The 23,279-nt window shown below is 45.1% G+C and overlaps 1 protein-coding gene across 1 annotated transcript in view; it reads left to right on the forward strand.

Moving 5' to 3' along the window:
- TENM1 (teneurin transmembrane protein 1) overlaps positions 1 to 23,279 on the forward strand; it is a 713,021-nt gene that overhangs the window by 682,176 nt on the left and 7,566 nt on the right. Inside the window, 4 exon segments of the mRNA XM_060250020.1 lie at positions 4,593 to 4,622; positions 4,624 to 4,890; positions 18,319 to 18,706; positions 21,416 to 22,636. Of these exon segments, the coding sequence (XP_060106003.1) occupies positions 4,593 to 4,622; positions 4,624 to 4,890; positions 18,319 to 18,706; positions 21,416 to 22,636 (1,906 nt within the window).

Raw genomic sequence — 23,279 nt, forward strand, 5'->3', positions numbered from 1 at the left:
TCCTGTCCAACTAATTTACCTTTTAACATGTAACATAAATATATACATCATTCTAGTTTGCCGTTAGAAAAAAATACATTAAAATATAGTGGAAGACGGGTTTAGCATATGTAATGAGATAAACAACTTATGGACAGTGTTTTCTAAAGTACAAAATTATATTCTATATTCTATTTTGAGGAATGGCTTATACTTCGAAGCTTTGTAATTGGAGATGTATTTGGAACATTTTCCTGTTAACCACTTTGAGCTTATGCACTGATGAAATTTATACATAATAGATATAGAACAGAATTGAGAGCAAAAAAGAGCATTTAAAACTTTATAATATATATATTTTATTAAAAGGAACATAGAATGTAGTTACTCATTATGGAACCTAAAACACAGTATTTCTTGTTGAACTTTGATATAGCAGCTGAGAGTCTTCTATTTTCATTCTGTTAGTCACTGTTGTTGTCAAGTTTGGTTGAGGGTTTTTTTTGGGGGGGGGGGGTATCCAAATGCCTGTGGCTAAATCAGGCCATGAGAAGAAGAACTGCAGATTTATACTGCATCAGAGACTCAGAGCAGTTTACAATCTCCTCTATCTTCTCCCCCCACAACAAACATCCTGTGACGTGGGTTGGGCTGAGAGGGCTCTCACAGCAGCTGCCCTTTCAAGGACAACTCCTGCAAGAGCTATGGCTGACCAAGGCCATTCCAACAGGTGCAAGTGGAGGAGTGGGGAATCAAACCCGGTTCTCCCAGATAAAAGTCCGCACACTTAACCACTACACCAAACTGGCTCTAACTACGAGTCTTAAGCACTACACCAAGTCTTTTGAGCAAACCACTAGTCTTAAGCGCTACACCAAGTCTTGTGAGCAAAAATTCTACTTTGTGAGCTACTGGCATTAAAGTTGTGAACTACTGCATGAATTAGTGTGCTCCGGGGTCATCCTTCCTGAGGTAAGACAAAAATGTGTGAGCTGGAGGCTAAGGAATGCAGTTCCGGCTGGCTTAGCATCAGGGGGTGTGGCTGAATATGCAAATGAGGTCCTGCTGGGCTTTTTCTACAAAAAAAGTCCTGTGTGAAACAATGGTGATGTCGGGGTGTGTGACCTAGTATGCAAATAGAGCAGAGGTCCGTCAATGGGTACTAGCCACAGCGTATTGTTGGAACTCTGTCTGGGGCAGTGATGCTCTGTATTCTTGGTGCTTGGGAGGGCTTCTAGCCCCACTGGTGGACCTCCTGGTGGCACTTGGGGGGGTGGGTTGGCCACTGTGTGACACAGGATGTGCTGGACTGGATGGGCCATTGGCCTGATCCAACATGGCTTCTCTTATGTTCAAATGAGTTCCTGCTGGCTTTTTCCCACAAAAAAAAGCCCTGCTTACTCCTGAGTTTCTCTTTGTGTAAAGTTTTGTGCTGAAATCTAAAGAGAGGGATTTGTGTGAGGTGGCCTATGCTGGGATATAAACCCCAAGGTAAATATGGATAGTTCTGCAAACCAGGGAAGCTTCTGTACAGCTGATCCTCTGTGCTCGAAGGGGCATGGTCCTCGGAATCCTTAGGCCTTCTCAGGGGTTCTGGAAGTTGGGTTGCCAATCCCCAGATAGGGGCAGGGGATCTCCCAGTTTGGAGGCCCTCCCCCTGTTTCAGGGTCATCAAAAAGCGGGGGGAGGGGGAGGGAAATGTCTGTGGGAACTCTATTATTTCCTATGGAGACTTATTCCCATAGGAAATAATGGAGAATTAATCCACGGGTATCTGGGGCTCTGGGGGGGGGGCTGGTTTTTTTTAGGTAGAGGCAACCAAATTTTCAGTGTAGCATCCACCGCCTCTCCCCAAAATACCCTCCAAGTTTCAAAAAGATTGGACCAGGGGGTCCAATTCTATGAGCCCCAAAAGAAGGTGCCCCTATCCTTCATTATTTCCTAAGGAAGGAAGGCATTTTAAAAGGTGTGCAGTCCCTTTAAATGTGATGGCCAGAACTCCCTTTGGAGTTCAATTATGCTTGTCACATCCTTGTTCCTGGCTTGACCCCCAAAGTCTCCTGGCTCGATCCCCAAAGTCCCCAGATATTTCTTGAATTGGACTTGGCAACCCTATCTGGAAGACAGACTGTATGTCGGATGCCCCCCTTCCATGGTCAGAAATCTCATATGGGTCACAATGACCACTCACACTTCCTCTTCTTCATGCAGATGGACTGGGTCATGCTGATTGCTTAGTCCTAGGGTTGCCAGCATCCTGGTGGGTTCTGGAGTTCTTCTGGAATTATAACTGATCTCCAGAGATCACTTCCCCTGGGAAAAATGGCACCTTTGAAGGGTAGGCTCTATGACATCACTTCCTGCTGAACTGCCTCCCCTCCCCAAACTCTGCTCTCCTCAAGGCTCTCCCCCCAAATCTCCAGGAATTTCCCAACCAGGAGTTGGCAAGCTTACTTGCCCTGGGGCATTAAATTGGGCCAAACACCTTCTAAGATGGCTTCTTACTGCTTAAATCCCAGGCATTATGCTGCACAGTTGAACAATTTAGTAGTCTGTGGCTTGGCTCTCCTGCCTGAGATACTTGTTCTCCATGCATTTATTATGTATTCTTGCTTTCCACTTGTGGCATACTAATAATCTTAATTCTATTAGGTTGATCATTGTGGGCAGGGAGGTCAATGTAACATATTGATTCTGCCTCCTCACTGCAAAGAACTTGTGAAAAATTTCATGTGACAAAAGTAGCAGTAGTTGAATAAGATGCGAGGTGATATCATTTGTGTCGCCATACATTTATTCTTTGTATGCATTTATTCAGACACTCTCCTTCACATTTTTCATGATTCAGCCCTGGTGATGAAAATAAGATAGCTGTGCCATGGCCATCTTCAGCGTAAATTTACATCCTGTATAGCAAAGAATCGCAGGGAGAGACTTTTTGAAGGATGGAAGCGCAGCATATTATCCTTCCCTTAATTCAGAGTATATGGCAAAGAGACAGGGGGGGGGGGGAGTCAGTCTGCTCAGATCTCTTTGTATTATGCTTGTGATGTATCAACCACATGTTTGAATATTGTGTTTAAGAGTTATTGTGGTGTACTGGTTAGAATGGACTTGGATTAGGAAGATCTAGATTCAAACCCCTGCTTGAGCCATGAAGCTCACGGTATAACCTTTGGCCAATCTCTTTGTCTCTGTCTCTCTCTCTCTTTCTCCCTGTCTCTTTGCCTTACAGGGTTGTTGTGTGGGTGGAAATAATAATAATAATTATTATTATTATTGTATGGCATTGTGTGTAGTATAACCAGGAGACCCTTAGATAGTCTGGCAGACTGATGTTTTAGCTCTTTTAGTTGTTATGCACCACTCGGTGGCGAGCTAGACTTATTTTTGGACTGAGAGAGCTCCGAAAGAGCTGTGACGGACCCAAGAATACTGAATAAGGTCTTTTAAAATAATGTTTGATTCTAACTCCTGCTTAAGGTAGTAACCATAGAAGCAGCGACAGACAGACAGGCAGGCAGGCAGGCCAGCCGGCCCAAGGTCACCCAGCTGGTTTAATGTGGAGGAATGCAGAATCGAACCTGGTTCTCCAAGATTAGAGTCCACTGCTCTTAACCAGTACACCATGCTGGCTCTCTGGGAGGGGAAAAATTGCATTGCCTTCCCTTTGTATGCCTCTTTAGAAGAAGAAGATATTGGATTTATATCCCACCCTCCACTCCGAAGAGTCTCAGAGCAGCTCACAATCTTCTTTACCTTCCTCCCCCACAACAGACACCCTTTGAGGTGGGTGGGGCTAGAAAGGGCTCTCACAGCTGCTGCCCTTTCAAGGACAACCTCTGCCAGAGCTATGGCTGTCCCAAGGCCATGTTAGCAGGTGCAAGTGGAGGAGTGGGGGAACCAAACCCGGTTCTCCCAGATAAAAGTCCGCACACTTAACCACTACACCAAACTGGCTCTCCATTGTGTGCCCAGTGTGTGGGGACAGAAAATACAATTATATAACAATGGAGAAATCATTCAGGAGCACAAGTGCAGGAACACATTTTCTTCTCATATTTCAGGATTTGGGCCTGGAATTTCCTGTGTGGAAAACTGCTGAGCTTTGACCCAAATAAAGCCTTGAGAAAACTTACATAACTGAGCATTGGTAAGGAAATATTAGTATCCAGGATGTGATCTTCAAATGAAAAGGAAATCTTCCATCTCAGTATTAAATTGTCTGTTTCACTAACAAAGACGTGTGAACAGATCTGGGTAAAACAGCAGAGATTAAGTGGAGAGAGGATGAGAGGAGCTGAGAGCAGAGGTGTACCAGTATCCTTACATTCTTTTTCCTATATAAAGGCTTCAGTTAAATATAGATAGCTCCATACTATATGTAGCTACAGTCCAGTGTTTGAACTTCTACTTTGTGTGAAGGTCCTAGATTCAGTTCCCAGCAACTTCAGTTAAAGAATTGGGCAGCAGTTGATATGTATGACTTCTGCCTGAGACTGTGAAAAGCCAATGCCAATCCAAGAAGACAAGAATTGTCCTGAATAGAAAGTCTGACAGACAGACATGTATCCGTCATGCTTTCCTTGCTAATTCCCATGTTTCATCTTCAGGCTCATAACAGAAACCTGCTATCAATTGATTTTTGACCACCTCACCAGGACAGGGAAGATCTACGATGACCATCGGAAGTTCACGCTTCGGATTCTCTACGACCAAGCCGGCCGCCCCATCCTTTGGTCCCCTATCAGCAAATACAACGAAGTCAACATCACATACACTCATTCTGGATTAGTGACTTATATTCAAAGAGGAACGTGGACTGAAAAAATGGAGTATGACCCAAGTGGGAAGATCATTTCCAGGACATGGGCAGATGGCAAAATATGGAGCTACACATACTTAGAAAAGGTAAATCCTTTGAAAAAAGCATTCGGATGGTGATTATATTACCAATGTAAATATGGATTGGGCCCAGGGCTTTTTTTGTAGCAGGAACTTCTAGGCCACACCCCTCTTATATAGCCAATCCTTCATAAGCTTACAGGGCTGTTATTACAGGGCCTACTGTAAGCTCTTGGAGGATTGGCTACATCAGGGGTGTGTGGCCTAATATGCAAAAGAGTTCCTGCTACAAAAAAAGCCCTGACTGGACCCAGTGTTTGGAGGGGCTGTGGCTCAATGGAACATCCTGTGCTTGGCATGCAGAAGGTCCCAGGTTCAATTCCTGGCTTCTTTGGAGAGCCACTGCTAGTCTGAGTAGACAGTACTGACCTTAATAGACCAGTGGTCTGACTCAGTATAAGACAGCTTCATGTATGTTCAGAAACCTTAAATGGACCAGGATCAGGAGATCTTAAGGACTCCTGTATGAATTTGCCAGACCACCAACTGAAGCCCTTTTGGGTATGCCACTGTTTAGTGTAGTGAGGTGGGTGGGACATGAGGGACGAGACCTTCTGCAAGGTGGCCCCTCATCTGCCCACTGGCCTTCCACTATGTTACTATATACCTGGCACCTTCTTTGCAAAGTCTTATCTGCTAAGTGAAAATGCTTTTTTTTTTAATTATCCCAGAGTTTAAACAGTTAGTTTATATGTCTGACTGATTCTCTGATTAATTTCTTTGAACTACTTGATTTAATTGCTGCCCAATAGATTTTTATGTTTTCTTTTTGCTGCTCCCTCATTTAACTGCTGCAAATTGCTGGTTTTACTGCTGCGAAGTGGGTTTTATTTGCTGCTGAGTTGTTTAAACAGAATAATTTAAACTGCTGCTGTAAAGTATTTTAAGGTTTAAGGCTGCTGATTTGTGTGGGTGCGTGAGACTAGTTATGGGGTTTTCTTTTAAAAAAAGATGTTTTGCATTTTTGTTCACATCTTGGAACCGTATGGTTATACAAATGACTCAAATGAAATAATGTCACTTCCTTTGGCTCCTCATTTAAAGCAGTGGGAATGCATGAAAGACCAGCCAGAAACACAGAAACGTAAGAGCTGAAATGGGTCCCAAGAGTCATCTAGTCAAACCCCCTGCACAGTGCAGGGAATTCACAGCTACCTCCCCTCCCGCATCCTCCCCGCTGAGCCCCTGCTCTGTGGCCAGAGGAAAACAAAAAGCCTCCATGAACCTCCAGAGACAAGGAAAGTTTCTGGAGAAACAAGGCCTCTCATTTAACTCAGACCGATCTCACACTCACCTTACGCCGCTCTCACGTTCGTCTTCTCAGTGCGGCTTCCTTCCGATTTCACACTGTCTGCCCTGGGGCTGCAGCAGGCGTCAGCATTTTTGCACAGCAAACAGAAACTGGTTTTTAGCGGTTTCTGTTTGCTGTGCAAAAATGCTGACGCCTGCTGCAGCCCCAGGGCACATAGTGTGAAATCGGAAGGAAGCCACACTGAGAAGACAAACTTGAGAGCGGCGTGAAGTGACTGTGAAATTTGTCTTACCGTCTGTCCTTAGCAAGGGGTGGACTGTCCTGTGAAGCTTTATCTTCAAGGAGAAAATAAAAGGACCATACTAGTCGACAAGGGATGAAAATAAGGCTAAGGCCAATGGTGCAAATAAAGGAAGAAATATATTTTATGACTCAGCTAAAAATTCCCTACACGTTTCACCAATGGGCTTCTTCAGGGGAAAAGACTTAACAGCTTCAACAGAAGGAGCCTGCCGCTAACACACACAGGGAATTTTTAGTTGACTAATAAAATATGTTTCTTCCTTTGCTTGCTCCTTCAGCCTTAGCCTTTTTTCCCCATCTCTTAGCTTTATTTCCACGCAGCTCAGCCTTTTTGTGAGGATGCAGGCCAGACCAATGAAGGGATGCAGGTGACAGAAAATTGTATTATGTAATGCTCCACTGAAGCTCTCACCTTCCGAAATACCTAAAAAAATTAGCAAGTATATATTTAGCTAAGAATGTTGTCTGGATTTTACTCATTTAAAAAGAAACTGCAGCAAGGTTTTTACATGCTGAAGAATCCTCACTATAGCGCTTTTTTGCACCCGATGAGCTAACACCTCTTTTCTTTAAAAGGAGGCTTGTTAATGCGCACAAAATCACCTTGAGAACTGCAAAACTGAGCACTAACACTTTGGGATAGGGACTAGGGTGGGAAAAGTCGCTTTGAAGTGCAGACTCTAAAGATGACCTGGATTGCAAAGATGTTGGAATGGAAAGTGGCATAATATCTCCCAATCTTCCCAAGGTATATCATCCAAAGCCCATTTTCATCCAATACGAAAGCCTTTCAGGCACCATGTCACTTGCTGCTACTGGGCAGTGACACTTACCTGCTCATTAATGGCTCCTTGAAATAAGAGGGAGAGGCCAAAACCTTAACAGACACTTCCTAGCTGCCATTTCTGAGTTCCGTATCATGTCAAAGTCTAACAACCCTCTGACTTAAGAAGACTATCATTCAATTCATATACTCTGCTTTTTAGCTTGGATCTGTAAAAAAACCCAATCCTATCTTCAGAAGTTTGAGCTAATAACATTTTAAAACAGAAGTGTAAAATAAAATAGGTTTTAGAATATGACATTAAATAACAATATTTAATATTTACGTAATGATTTAATTGTGAAAACCTCTTCACTCACATTGTCCAATTTTAGACTAGGGAGGGGCACAAACCGGCTGATGAACCAAAGTTTGTCATGAATTTTGGCATCTTGGGGGTTCGCTAACCAGTAACTGTGAAGTGAAGAACCGGGATAAAGTACCACAAGTTTTTGTACAATTTGTGGTGGGTTTTGTTTTTGTTTGCTCAAGGGGCATGCTAATTATATCTTTCCAATTTTAGTATATGTGCTGTCGAACCACTTTGTGGTTGTTCGTGATAGTTTGTGAAGAGTGGAAATCAGGGGATTACCCTGCTCAGCTGCTTTGGGGTGTCTGGAGCAGCCCCTTTAAATGGGCTCGGCGAGTAGGTCCAAGACAGCTGAGTAGGTGTGAAGAAGCTCCCCACCCCACCCCCATCTCAGCTGTGCAAATGGACCCTGGACAGCTGAGCTAGCAGAAAGGAAGGGATGAAGGGTGCAGCCACCCAGATAAGAAGAGGTGAAGAGCCTCCTGGGGAAAGTCATGGCCAGTAGATAGGAGGTGGTGAAATGTCCCCAGGGGGCACTTCACCCAATATTTAACCTTCTGATTTGCTCTTCCTCCCCTTGCTTTGAAGCAACAGTGAGCAGAAATAGAGGATTTAAATCACTCTGAACCATTTAAACCCCCACATTCTGCTCTCCCCGCTTTTGTGCAGAAGCAAGGTTTTAAACTTCAAATAGACCATGAACCTATACGAGCGGTTCGGTTCAAGACTGGCATATCAGTTCAGTTCATGGTTCAGTCATGACCCACAAACCAAACTGCAAACATTCAGTTCATGCCCATCCCTACTTCAGACCTCTAAACAATACATATTAAACAGTATGTATTAAACAATACATATGAAGTTGCCTTAGAGAGCCAGTTTGGTGCAGTGGTTAAGTGTGCAGACTCTTATCTGAGGGAACCGGGTTTGATTCCCCCACTCCTCCACTTGCATCTGCTGGAATGGCCCTGGGTCAGCCATAGCTCTGGCAGAGGTTGTCCTTGAAAGGGCAGTTTCTGGGAGAGTCTTCTCAGCCCCACCCACCTCACAGGATGTCTGTTATGGGGGAGGAAGATAAAGGAGATTGTGAGCTGCTCTGAGACTCTGAGATTCAGAGTGGAGGGCAGGATATAAATCCAATATCATCTTCTTCTTATACTGAAGCAGACCATTGGTCCATCAAGGTCAGTATTATCTACTCGGACTGGCAGAGGCTCTCCAGGGTCTCAGGCAAAAGTCTTTCACATCACCTAATACCCTGTGAAGTCATGGTTCCTCTTCTTGCCAATGAGAAGAGAGAGGGCCTTCGCTTGCCTAAGCATTTGTTAAGAAGAAGTCCGTTAACATATACTGGCCATGTTGACTAAAAAGAATCATGTCCAGAGGCAGTAATCCTCTGAATACCAGTATGAGGAGGCAACGTCAAAGGATACCTTGACTCTTCAGGGCAACTGGTTGTGAAATAAGATGATGGACTTGATGGATCACTAGTCTGATTCAGCGAACCACTTCTCACTTTCTTCTGTAAGGCAACCTAATGAGGTCATGAATGAAGTGAAATTTGAGTCAGTGACCTTTAGAATCACAGCTTATTCTTTTACCACTGCCCTAGTTCTGTGGTTGTTCCTACCATTTCGTTCTCATTGCTTTCCAGCAATTAAATACTTGCCCAAATAACAAAGTTCTGTAGATTAAACCAGTGGTTCCCAACTTTGGGGGTACCAGGGACCAGTTCCAGGGAAGGCAATTTTTCTATGGACAAGGGGTGGTGGTGGTGGTTTCAGGATGATACAATTGTGCACTTTATTTCTATTATTACATTGTAATATATAATAAAATAATTATACAACTCACAGCCCAGTTGCTAACAAGCCACGGAACGGAACTGGTCTGTGGCCCAGGGGTTGGAGACCCCTGGATTAAACAATAGAAAGAAACCACATAAAAAGGTATTAATTGCTACTGAAAGCTCAGAGAAACCTTTATGGAACAGCATTAAAAGACCTGGCTCCCCGGAGAGTAATAATGGTGACAGATTAAGATGTCTAGAGGAAGAGTTCCATAACTGGAATGCCTTCAGAGAAAAAAGCATCTCTGGTGCCTACCTCCTGGTTTTCTGAAAACAAGAATACTTGGCAAAGAGGCATCTGAGGATGACCTCAGGTGAGAGACACGGTTGTGTAGCCCTTCCATGAGGAGACCACAACAGTTTTCCTTATGTAGAAGGGCATCTTTGTGTCCAGTCCAGTCTTCCAAACCCAAAGTGCTGCTTCTGTATGTTAATTTTTCCAACTCAGAGATTAATCTCAGGATTGGGAAAAACCCATGCTCTGTTATATATGTGTCTGGAATGAAATTTGTGAGGGAAATGTTGACATTTCCACTATTTAATATGTATGTGACCTCACCTCCATGTGTTTCCACATTTTAAAAAGAGTTATGTGCAACAGAGCTGCAAAGAAACTGTTGTAGCAACAGAAAACATAAAGCTAGTAAAAGAGGGTGATGGCCCATTCAAGAAAGACCGTAAAAAGTACACAGAAGATTTATTGAGCCTACAAAATGTTTACAATCTCCACTCATGTTGGACTATACAGCACTTCTGCGGAGGAATATCTCCAGGGAGGAAAGATAAAATCCTTATTAAAATTATTGTTACAGAAGACACACTCATTTCAAATGTACACAAAGATATATATAATATTGAAATTTTTAAAATGAGGTTTAAACTCTCCAAAGACCTAAACATGTCTATATTGTATCTATTCTGTACTGTGTAATCTATTGTATTCTCCAGAACTTTTCATCAGGCTTGATTTTTGTTATTGAACATCCCCCGCAACACACACACGCAGACACGCGCACACATGCAAAGGTATTGATGGCAGAGTCCATGAAGGAGAAGCTGAAAGATCATGGTCTGAAACATCTCTCCCTTCCAGTTTGGTGTAGTGGTTAAGAGCTGTGGACTCTAATCTGGAGAACCAGGTTTGATTCCCCACTCCTCCACATGCAGCCAGCTGGGTGATCTTGCTTGAGTCACACTTCTCTCAGAGCTCTCCTGCCTCATAGTGTGTGAGTGAATTTAGGAAGTTGCGTGCTGTGAGGGTGGAAAGGAAAAAACAGGGACTTCAGTGGAGTATAATGCCATATATTCCACAACTAAAGCAGCCATTTTCTCCAGGACTCCCACTCAACTTATGCCACTCTCACTTTCCTCTTCTCAGTGGGGCTTCCTTCCGATTTCACACTATCTGCCCCAGGGCTGCAAGTAACGTTGACATTTTTCTGCAAGTAACAGAAACTTGGTTTTAGAGGTTTCTGTTTGCTGTGCGAAAACGCCGATGTTACTTGCAGCCCCGGAGCAGATAGTGTGAAATCGGAAGGAAGTCCCGCTGAGAAGAGGAATGTGAGAGCGGGGTAAGGTGAGTGGGAAATTAGCCCGGGTGACCTAGTCTGTCACCTGGAGATTGGTTGTAATATTAGGAGCCAACACTTGGAGGTTGGCAACTCTAAAAGCCTCTTTACTCTAGACTGCCCTTTGCCAGTTGTAAGCGTAGAAGCTCAAAATGTGGCTTGGCAACATATTTGAATGGAGCCTGAAATCCATTGTCTCATGCAGTCTGTGCTAATATACATGATGTGAATATTTTCTCCAGCTGAAAGTCTAATCTACAGATGAGGGTTGAGCCACTAATGGTACCAATCACCTTTCCTGAGAGGAGGGCTACAGTTGATCACCCTGGCTCCTTCTTGTTCTCGGGTGAAACTTTTAAGCCTGGAGAGAACCAAATGCAGCTAAGAATAAGCAGGGGTTTTTTTGTAGCAGGAACTCCTTTGCATATTAGGCCACACTAATTAGGTAGCCAATCCTCCTGGAGTTTACAGTAGGCCCTGTAATAAGAGCCCTGTAAGCTGGACAGCGTTACTGATGTAACTAACATGAATTTGAGCAGACTTTGGAGGATGGTAGAAGATAGGAGGGCCTGGCGTGACTTTGTCCATGGGGTCACAAAGAGTCGGACTCGACTCTGCGACTGAACAACAACAAGCTCTTGGAGGATTAGCTACAAAAGAGGGGTGTGGCCTAATATGCAAAGGAGTTCCTGCTACAAAAAAGCCCTGAGAATAAGTAATAATTAATAATTATTGTATGGCATTGTTCCAGGGCCGGATTAACAATTAGGCCAAGTAGGCACAGGCCTATGGGCCTCCATGCCTTTAGGGGCCCCAGGACGGATTTCTCCCCCTCCCTGGTTTCCCCCCTGCTTGCAGCCTGCCCAGCCTGCACACACAACCAGCAACTGAGCCGCTCTTAGCTCGACTTGCCTGGTATGACTGATACTGGTGTGATCGCCAAGTTTGCCTCTCTCTGCAGGTTGCAGCAGGGGCCGCAGGTGGCAGGACGGCTGCTCCGACTCTGAAATAATTTGCGATGGGGGCCCCCGAGATTTTGATTGCCTAGAGGCCTCCACAGGCTTCAATCCAGCCCTGCATTGTGCATAGAATAGCCAGGAGATCCTAAGATTCTCTAGCAGACTGAAGTTCTAGCTCTTTTACTGATGCACCACTATGTGGCAAGCTAGACTTGTTTTTAAGGCACAAGACATTTCAGAGATGGTTTGCCATGGCCTGCCTCTGCATCACGGTCCTGGTATTCCTTGGAGGTCACTCTTCCAAATACCGGCCAAGGCTAGGCTTCCCAACCCTCCCGCCCTGGCGGGGGACCCCAGGATTTCCAGCCTCTTCCCCCGCTCCCCAAAAAAACGGAAGCGGGGGGAGGGGGGGAAACGCTGTTGCTGCCTCTTCTCCGTAGCTGCTCCTCTGAGATGGGCTCACCCTGAGCCCACCTCAGAGGAGCAGCTATGGAGAAGCGTGGCGAGGCCCGAATCTGGGTCCTTCTAGGACCCCGAGCAGCAACACTGGAGGAGCGAGAGCAGGCCGGACTTGCGCCCTGCCCCTCCACTCCCTGCAGGGGCGAAGGCAGCCTGCGTGGGCAAGGGGGGTGCGCTTTGCTTCTCCGCCCGGCCGCTCTGCTGGGCCTGTGGCTGCGCAGGCGGCAAGGGGCATGCTGGGCCGGCCTCGGAGGAGAAGCAGGCAGCAGCGGTGCTGAGCTGAGCCGTGGCGGGAGGAGGAGGAGGCGGCATGGCTGCAGCGGAGGCGCACTAGCCTTCCGAGCCAAGGACTGGGTAAGGCCGGGGGCGATGCGGAAGGCTGGCGGAAGGCGGGAGGGGAGCTGCGCTGGTAGCCGGAGGGAGAGGCCCTCCTCGCCTTCCCTGCTGGCCGGTAGGGTTGCCAATCCCCAGGTGGGGGCAGGGGATCCCCCGGTTTGGAGGCCCTCCCCCCCTTCAGGGTCATCACAGCCTTGATCTTGGCTCCACCCCTAATGTCTCCTGGCTCCACCCTCAAAGTCCCCAGATATTTCTTGAATTGGACTTGGCAACCCTAGCCAAGGCTGACCCTGTTTAGCTTCCCAGATCTGACAAGATTGGGCTAGTCTGAGCTATCCAGGTCAGGATGAGAAGAATGGAAGCTATAGGGCCCAAACTGGATTGGAGCAAATGTCCCCCCCCCCCAAACACCACATTGACTGGAGCGAAGGACGAGGAAATTGTATTTCATGCTGCCCTCTATAGCACCAGAAATTCTGGTTTTTATGAACATCTCTCATCTTTGCACTTCCATTTTATTACTTTAGACAGCAGTCTAGGAAAAGCAACAACACTGCGAAGCAATTTGCTCGCAGGGGTAGTAAAGTTATATTAGGGCAGGCTTTTTTATTTTGGTATTCATTTTTCTGTCCATAGCAGATCGCTTAAAATGAGCCTGGGAACTTATACTGCCGGGAGGTGAGGGAGAGAGGATATTGCATTAGTACTGGTAGATTCACAGACAGTTTACTGCTGACCAGAGACTGGTGAGTTAAGGCGAGACTAAAATACTGCCCGCTCTGTAAAAGTTTGACATGTTGGCTCTAACCGAGACAGATGTTTTGTTGCAGCTGAAAGGCTTTGTGAAACGGGGCCTTGGATGACTGGGATACGTCACAGGTCAGCATTATTTGAGCCTGTGTGCGAGTGACAGACATCTTTGACCGAAAGCAGGCAGTCCCAAAACAAGAGGAGGAAATGAACCGGTTGTTCAGCCTGCCTCTGAAAACAGCCATGGATGTCACAGAGAGACCTGCCTCTTAATGCACTTCTCCTGTAGCATCGGAGGGCTGATAATTTAGTGAGGAGGAAAAAGCAGTCAACCGTGGGGCTTTGCATCCGTGCAGCGTGAAATGGAAACTGTGCCGCTTACAAATCCCACATCGCTGCTTTTGCAGCCCAGTTTAACCAAGATGCGGTGCCTGTGCACAGGGCCGACGCTAGCGGTTCTGGCCCTAGAGGCAGCCCCCTGCGCCGTGCCCTCTCCTCCCCCAAAGTTCCCGCTATGCAGGGAGGAGAGAGCGACAGGTGGCGTGCAACAGTGCTGCTGCACTGCTGCTTTCCCCCTGCAGTAAGCTCAGCGCATTGTTTTAGCAGCGCTGGTCACTTTCAACCCAAAAGCGATTGGCACCGCTTAAACAGCGCGCTGAACTGACTGCAGGGGCAAAGCACCCCTCCGATCCTGCCTTCAAGGCAGGCTTGGAGGAGCGCTCTGCGTGGGTAAGGGGGTGCCTCATGGTGCCCCCAGGTGGGGTAGCGTCCGAGGCTGCTGCCAACCCCACCTACTCCCACGCGCCAGCCCTGCCTGTGCAGGATTTCACAAGCGAGTCATTTTGCCTTACCCAATATCACATTGAAATCAAGCCTAAAAGGTAGAGCTTCCAGGTTGCCCAGCATGGTAGATGACCTTCCACCTCCATGATCCCACCACTGTTCAATAAGCAGTGGAAGCAAAAATAGGGAGGACTTTTGGCAGCAGAAGGAAGCTGGGGGAGAGGAGAGACTGTTGGCATGCAATGCCCAGGGCCAACCTGCCACTAGGCAAACTATTTTTATTTATTTTATTTTTATTTTATCAAATTTATATCCCGCCCTCCCCTGACGGGCTCAGGGCGGCTCACAACAGTTAAAACAACATAAAATTTTAAAAACAACATACACAATAAAATCATTTCCATACATTTTACAATCATTCCATTCAAGATGTACATTGATATTCTATTCTATTCTATTCTATTCTGTTCTGTTCTGTTCTGTTCTGTTCTAATTAATTATTTATTCTAATTATTCCGTTTGTGATTACAAGCATGTTACCTTAATTCTTCATTATCTACATCTTAAATTTGATCTATCCCTAATTTACAGCTATATAATAAAAAATACTTCCCATTTCTCTTGAAATTCTGAAACGGGCTTATCATGATATCAGTTTTGCCATTGCTGCATATTCATAGAGTTTTCCCTCCCAGTCTTTCAAACTTGGGCACCTTTGTGCCTTCCTTTTGCTGCAAATAGGACTTTTGCTGTTGTCACCATATACTTAAATAAATCACTGTAGATTCTTGGTATAGCAGGAATATCTTATGCCTTTAGAATTCCATTTTTGCCTAGATATGATGGCATCCTGTCGTTTCTGACCTCTGAAACTAGGCAGTTGCCTAGAGTGCTGCCTTCTGGGGGGGGGAAATTGGGTGTCCCCATGTGACTTGGTGATATTATCAGTGCGGGGGGGGGGGCACCAGAAGTTAACCTTGCCTAGGGTGCCAGACAGTCTAGGGCCGGCCCTGGCAATGCCACAACATCACTTCTGGTTGTGTACTCGGTGTGCTGATGGCATGTGACACCATGATATCATTTCTGGTCATGTATCCAACAATGATGTGTCATTTCACAGCACTCCAGGAATATTCTGGATCTTTTTACCATAGAGACTGAGGAAAATCCTAGACTGTTTCTGGTGCCTCAATGTCAGTTTTGGGTATGTACAGGGTTTTTTTTTGTAGCAGGAACTTCTTTGCATATTAGGTTACACCCCCCCCCTGATGTAGCCAATCCTCCAAGAGCTTACAGTTGGCCCTATAAGAAGAACCCTGTAAGTTCTTAGAACATTGGCTACATCAGGGGGGTGTAGCCTAATATACGAAGGAGTTCCTGCACCAAAAAAAGCCCTTGGTATGCAGCTGAAAATGACATCATTGCATTGAACTCCACCATTTTCCACAGTCTTCCCTCCCCCTCTGCCCCACTGCTCCTGGGGCTTGTCAGCAAGGGGCTGAGAACAGGCTCGTAGCTATGGGACGGTCCGGGGGGGCCAGACCACTCCATTCAACCCCCCTACCCTTCAATCTGTATGTCCCCTCCATTGGAGGGCCTCAAATCTGTCCCCTTTGCTCATTGGCACGGGGGGTGGGGGAGAAGCCTACTTGCAGCCGGATCCCCCTGGTTTACAGAGTTAGAAAATGCGGGCAGAGGGGGGGGGCTGTCACTTTACTTGAGAAGTAGAAAAAGTGTTTTGGGCCAAACCGGGTGGCCCCTGCCCCCCCTCCCCAGAAAAACAAAAAATGCTGCTGTGGGCTCCACCAAACATGAAATCCTGGTTACGGCCCTAACTGAGAATCTTGCTCAAAGGCCAGGTTCAAAGAGGGGGTAATAATACTTTGACTGTTGTTTTGATTTCATGTACCCTGCTCCATGGTGCAGAGTGGTAAAGCTGCAGTAGTGCAGTCGGAGCCCTCTGCTCACGACCTGAGTTCGATCCCAGCAGAAGCTGGGTCCAGGTAGCCGGCTCAAGGTTCACTCAGCCTTCCATCTTTCCAAAGTCAGTAAAATGAGTACCCAGCATGCTGGGGGGGGGGCGGAATGTAGATGACTGGGGAAGGCAATGGCAAACCACCCCATTTAAAAAGTCTGCCGTGAATACGTTGTGATGCGACATCACCCCAGAGTCGGAAATGACCGGTGTTTGCACAGGGGACTACGATTACCTTTTTTACCCTGCTCTGAGCCTTGCTACACAAGGAAGGGAGAGTTAGAAATCTAATAAAAAGTAAATAAAATTTCTGAGTGCACAGACAGACTATCTGAATGCAAAATGGCTTGAAACGTCTTTTAATAAGAAGAACAGCTAAACAACTTGTACTGCGGTCACTAATCCTTATTCTAGAACAAACTAAACTCATGTGGCAAGTCTACAAATTACTAACTCTTGTGGCAAGTCTACAAATTACTAACTCTTTAAAACTGTAAAACATTATGGGCGTTTTCGCACAGAGCTTACCCCGGAGTGACGTCCCTCTTCACCGCGCAGCGTCTGCGCGGATTTCGCACCAACTGCTCCGCAGAACTAGGAAAAGCCGCGGCTTTTGCGTCGCTAACGTAAACTGGTTTTTAGCGGTTTACATTTGCGACGCAAAAGGCTCGGCACTTCGCAGCTCTTCCTGGTTCTCCGGAGCAGTTGGTGCGAAATCCGCGCAGACGCTGCGCGGTGAAGAGGGACGTCGCTCCGGGGGTAAGCTCTGTGCGAAAACGCCCTATGTCTCTGGAGGGTGAATTCTGCCTCTGTGGAGCAAACATTCAAAATCTGCTCCCACAGGAAGAGTCCCGCGTTCCCCCTGCCCACTTCCCTTCCAGATGTCATAGCAGTGGTGTGTTGAGAATGCTTGATCAGCCCCAGCAGCCCATTGCTTCTATGGTTTCATTGGGGAAAAGATTGAATTACGACAGCTCAGTACCCCACAGGCTCAAGTAGCAGCTAAGGCTGGATTAGATGAAATGGATGGTGCGTGTGATCAACACCTATCCTACTTCTCTGCGCTCCTAAAATACAACATTCATTGGCTCCACATATTGGCACACTGGCTCTGATCTGGCACAGACTTTGACCAATTCTGGACCATTTTGGCATACAATAAGACAAATGATGCAACACATATGCCCAGGCCTCGGATTCAGCGGGAGCTCACAGGAGCGCAGCTCCTGAACCTTTCTGAGAGTTCCACCTCCTCCTTCCCACCTTGTCCATTGAATAGTAGGTGCAGCTGCATAGCAATCCCTGGATGAGCTCCACCACCTCTTTTTCTACAAAATGAGCCCTGCATATGCCCCTGACGAGGACATACGGCTGTATTATAAGAGGCCTCAATTACATCTCTTAGCCTTTGTCACTGGACTGAACTACTTTCTTGTTGGTCCGGCACTGATTTATTGATTTGTTGCATTTTGTAATATGAGACTGTATGTGTGTATATTTGTTTGACCTCCGAAGAAGACCATTTTAGGCTGAAATGCATCCGGTCAAGTGGTTTCCCATTGTGGTGTATTGTTTTACTAAGTAAAAATTTGGGGAGGGACGGTGGCTCAGTGGTAGAGCATCTGCTTGGTAAGCAGAAGGTCCCAGGTTCAATCCCTGGCATCTCCAACTAAAAAGGGTCCAGGCAAGTAAGCGTGAAAAACCTCAGCCTGAGACCCTGGAGAGCCGCTGCCAGTCTGAGTAGACAATACTGACTTCGATGGACCGAGGGTCTGACTCAGTATAAGGCAGCTTCGTATGTTCATATAAATAAGGAGGCTAATGATGGGCCCCTAAATGCTTTTAACTTTCTGTAATAAATACGTGTATTTTGGGTTACGATATTACTTTAGATCCTGCTTTTAATTTTTGGCCCCTACTGTATATTAACCTTTCAGGTTCTTAATCCCAATTGAGTATATGTTGCATTCAGGAGTCTGCACATCAAGCAGTGGGATTCTGATCAGCTGCCTCTAATTCACAATGTTTTCCCATCCTTCCCTCTTGTTTTCTGGCTTTTCCTTTCAGTCTGTGATACTCCTCTTGCACAGCCAGCGGCGGTACATCTTTGAGTACGACCAGTCGGACTACCTGCTCTCTGTCACTATGCCTAGCATGGTGCGTCACAGCTTCCAGACGATGCTTTCCGTTGGGTACTATCGTAACCTTTATTCTCCACCCGACAGCAGCGCATCTTTCATCCAGGATTTCACCCGAGACGGACGGCTTCTGCAAACCCTTTATCCTGGAACAGGACGTAGGATTCTGTACAAATACACCAAGCAGTCCAGACTCTCGGAGATACTTTATGATACCACGCAGGTCTCCTTTACTTACGAAGAATCATCTGGAGTTATTAAAACGATACATTTAATGTATGATGGATTCATTTGCACCATCAGATACAGGCAAACAGGTAGGTTAAAGGCAGGGGTGGCCAAACTTGCTTAACGTAACAGCCACACGGAATAAACATCAGATGTTTGAGAGCTGCAAGACATGAACCTCAGATGTGGGAGGAAGGAAGGAAGGAAGGAAGGAAGGAAGGAAGGAAGGAAGGAAGGAAGGAAGGAAGGAAGGAAGGAAGATAGCGGGGGGGGGGGGGAGAAAGCGTTAACTTTGAATGCATTCTCCAAGCCTCTGGCTGGCTCGGCGAAGTGATTTAAAAACCCAACATTTCACTTAAGTTGGCCTCACTGCTGCAGCCTGCTCTACATGGGCTCAGCTCTTGAGAAGTTTTGTACGCAGCACTGCCAATCTCTGACGACAGCTGTCTGTTTAAATTCTTAATTTTTTTATTAAGAATTTATTGATATTTTTACAGCATATAGTAATACAGATTCTCTTGCCTCAATATAATGAAATAATCAGAAGAAAGCCACAATAAAAATAAGAAAATACAATTGTACAACCACAAAAACACTACCAAAGTTGATCGACCTAAAAGAAAATCATTTTTCTATAAAATTCTTCTTTATAGAAAATTCTTATTTTAACTGATTAGTATATTTATGTTTTAGCTAACTGCATTGTTTTATATGTTGTAATCCACCCTTAGCCCGCTTGCAGGGAGACAGACAGACAGAGACAGACAGACGCCTTTTCCAAGCCGAGTGGGTGTGGCTTTGAGAGCCACACAATATGTGCGAAAGAGCCACATGTGGTTCCCGAGCCACAGTTTGGCCACCCCTGGTTAATGGGAGGTTTTTTCCCTCTAGTCATTTTCCCTCTGGTCTAATATTGTTAATGTTATTAATATCCTTGTGAGGATTTATCAGTCATCTTTTTACAAAAAAAAGAAAACACAAGTCAACTTTCGTGTATGTATATGTATATATATAAGTGTGTGTGTGTGTGTGTGTGTGTATACACACACACACACTCAAACTACAAAATTAAAGATTAAAAACAATGCACAAAAATGAACCATTAGCAGCAACAGAACAGAATGGTAGAAATGCTTAGGGGTAAGGTCTATTTTTATCTGTGGAAGAAGAGTAAGTGGAGCATACCAAAAGCTGGGGGCCACCACAGAAAAATCCCTGTTTTGTGCTCCTTTTAATTTCACCTTAAAAAGAAGGAATATGGAGCAACATGGCATTTTCCATACTCAGACAACAGGAAGGAAGGTACAAGCTTGATATCTCCATAAAGATCCAGAGCTTTAGGCCTTTAAAAAGTAATCATCAGTACCTTGAATTGTCCTGTCTAGGGAGTTGCCCTCAGATTACTGGTCAAAGACAGGAGGGGAGCGGGGAAATGAGGAGATTAGGCCAAGACCTACCTAAAGTTTGATAGTCTCCTCCCATCCAGCCCACAGAAAGATAAACCCACACACAAGATGGCATTCCTTCACAACTCCCCTTGGCATTCAAGATGGCTACCACTGCTGTTGGATTTGATGTAGATGAAGAATAGACTTGGTGTCATCAGCAAGTTAAGAAAACTGACTCCAAAGCAGTAAACATACTCTCCCAGAGCTGTAGCTGTTAAATTCATAGGGCTGCCAAGCTCCCAGGCTGCCAAGCTCCCCAACCTGCCAGCCTGATCTTTCCCTGATGTCATCGGTGCGATGATATCACTCGCAAGTGATGTCATCATGCCAGCGATGTTGTTCGTCGGCCGTTCTAGGAGCTTCTGAGAAAACTCTATGGTTTTCACAGATGCTCTAGCAATTTGGGAGGAAAACTGTATTGTGCCAGAGGCTGCAGGGGACTTGGCAACCTTGTAAATTCATCTTGGGGGGTGGGGGAGTCTTCCAGTATTCCATAGTGTATGCCCAGTGCATCTGTCTTTTAGCATTAGGATTTCAGAAAGGAAAGAGTGAATCTACTCAGAATAATGATCATTCTCCCCCTTGCCCAACCCATTGGAAGGTTTTGATGATCCCCAGAAGATCTAGCTCTCAGTTTTTATCTCTCTGTACACAGAAGTACACCTAAAGCTGCTTCCATTCCAGACTAAATTCCCAATAATATAGGTCCAGGAAATCAATATAAACTAAAAAGAAATATGTCTGGAATATATCTCCAGACTGGCCAAAATTAAAACTTTCATATTTTAGAAATGAAATAAATATGAAATATATACCTATGTGCATACATATTATGCCTAGACTTTCTTCCGTGCGACAAGATACACAAAATACACATCTTAGTTTCAAGGCAGTAATTTCATTCTAAAATATAGCTCAAAGTGCTAATAGTTTATCAAACGATGGTGTCATTTTGCATTTAACCGCATTCTGCCGTCACAGAGTGAATCACTTGCAAAAGTATTTGTAATACCGTAGATAGCATATTAGAAATCAGTTTTAGCTTTGCATTACTTGGTCACTTTGCAAGTGAAATGTGTGGTAAGTAATAAAACAGGAGGAATGAGATACGAGTCAGAATCAATTGGCTAGCTATAAATAAATTTATGTCAGTTGCCTTAAAGGGGTTTAACTCTGCTTAAGATGAAATTGTAATTGACTCTGAATAGCATTGTGATAGCCTTCAATACAGTAACCCAGAATAATGTTTCCAGTGTTATTTTCTAAAATAATGCCAGCCTAAATTATGCATACATTCACGCTTGAATTGTTTTCTTTCTCCTGAAACATCTGTCCATCGTTTATACACAGGTCCACTCATTGGTCGTCAGATATTCAGATTTAGTGAAGAAGGCCTTGTGAATGCCAGGTTTGACTACAGTTACAACAACTTTCGAGTGACCAGCATGCAGGCCATGATAAATGAAACTCCTCTCCCTATAGACCTGTATCGCTACGTTGATGTGTCTGGTAGAACTGAGCAATTTGGGAAATTCAGTGTAATCAACTACGACTTAAACCAAGTCATAACCACCACTGTGATGAAGCACACCAAAATTTTCAATGCCAACGGTCAAGTCGTTGAAGTGCAGTATGAAATTCTGAAATCTATTGCGTACTGGATGACCATTCAGTATGACAATATGGGTCGTATGGTGATATGTGATATACGAGTCGGAGTGGATGCCAACATAACAAGATATTTTTATGAATACGATGCTGATGGCCAACTTCAGACTGTTTCTGTGAATGATAAAACCCAGTGGCGGTACAGCTACGACCTCAACGGGAATATCAATTTACTAAGCCACGGAAATAGTGCCCGACTTACCCCTTTGAGGTACGACCTTCGAGATCGCATCACACGGCTAGGAGACATTCAGTACAGAATGGATGAAGATGGTTTTCTTAAACAAAGAGGAAACGATATCTTTGAGTATAGCTCGAATGGTTTTCTGAATAAAGCTTACAGTAGAGTTTCTGGGTGGACCATCCAGTACTGCTACGACGGGCTGGGTCGACGGGTGGCCAGCAAATCGAGCCTGGGACAACACTTGCAGTTCTTTTATGCTGACCTCTCCAATCCAGTAAGAGTTACACATTTGTACAATCATAGCAGTTCAGAAATAACATCCTTATATTATGATCTTCAGGGTCACTTAATAGCTATGGAATTAAGCAGCGGGGAAGAGTATTATGTCGCCTGTGACAACACCGGTACACCTTTGGCTATCTTCAGCAGTCGGGGTCAAGTGATAAAAGAAATTCTGTACACCCCTTATGGGGAAATCTATCAGGACACAAATCCAGATTTTGAACTCATCATTGGTTTTCACGGAGGACTGTATGACTCGCTTACTAAACTGGTACACCTCGGGCAAAGAGATTACGATGTCATTGCTGGGCGCTGGACAACCCCAAACCATCACATCTGGGAACAGCTGAGGAGCGTCCCAAGGCCATTTAATGTTTATGCTTTTGAAAATAACTATCCAGCTGGCAAGATCCAAGAAGTAGCCAAATACACAACAGGTAAAGCATTCGCTTAATGGAAAGATGTTTCTCGTCCCATTTTAATTGGTTCCATGACTATGAAACTTGCACATATTTGACTGCAGACTTTTTTCTTAGCATCAGGCAATCCAAAGGGTCGTTAGTCATGGCAGTAAAATAAATAAAATATTGCAGCACCTTTCTGTTGTGGGGGAGGAAGATAAAGGGGATTGTGAGTCACTCTGAGATTTGGAGTGGAGGGCGGGATATAAATCCAATATCATCTTCTTCTATGCTCGTCTTGCATACGTTTGAGCTTAGCACAGACATTTCACAGATTAGACCTCTTGTGCATTTCATTGTCTTTTGATTTCACTGTTTTAAGCTTGCTGTTTCTTTGCTGACGGATCACACACTTTGTGCAGCAGCTGGGCTCTAAGGCCAGATGCTGATAATGACAGTGATGACGGCATAATAAACCTGTTAGTCGTTAAGACCTCCTTTTTGTCCTTAACATAGCTACTCTTTGTACTCACACAGCTTCTCCTGTGCTCCTTGATTTTGTCATCTGCTCAGATTACTGATTCTCTGAATTCCAGACTACTGGAAGTGCCATAGTGACCTGTTTCCGGGGCTTTTTCAGTAGTTGGTTCTGATTTGTGAAATAAGCTCTGAATAGAGA

Source organism: Heteronotia binoei, chromosome 11 (genome assembly GCF_032191835.1).
Source record: "Heteronotia binoei isolate CCM8104 ecotype False Entrance Well chromosome 11, APGP_CSIRO_Hbin_v1, whole genome shotgun sequence".
Classification (NCBI taxonomy): Eukaryota; Metazoa; Chordata; class Lepidosauria; order Squamata; family Gekkonidae; genus Heteronotia; species Heteronotia binoei.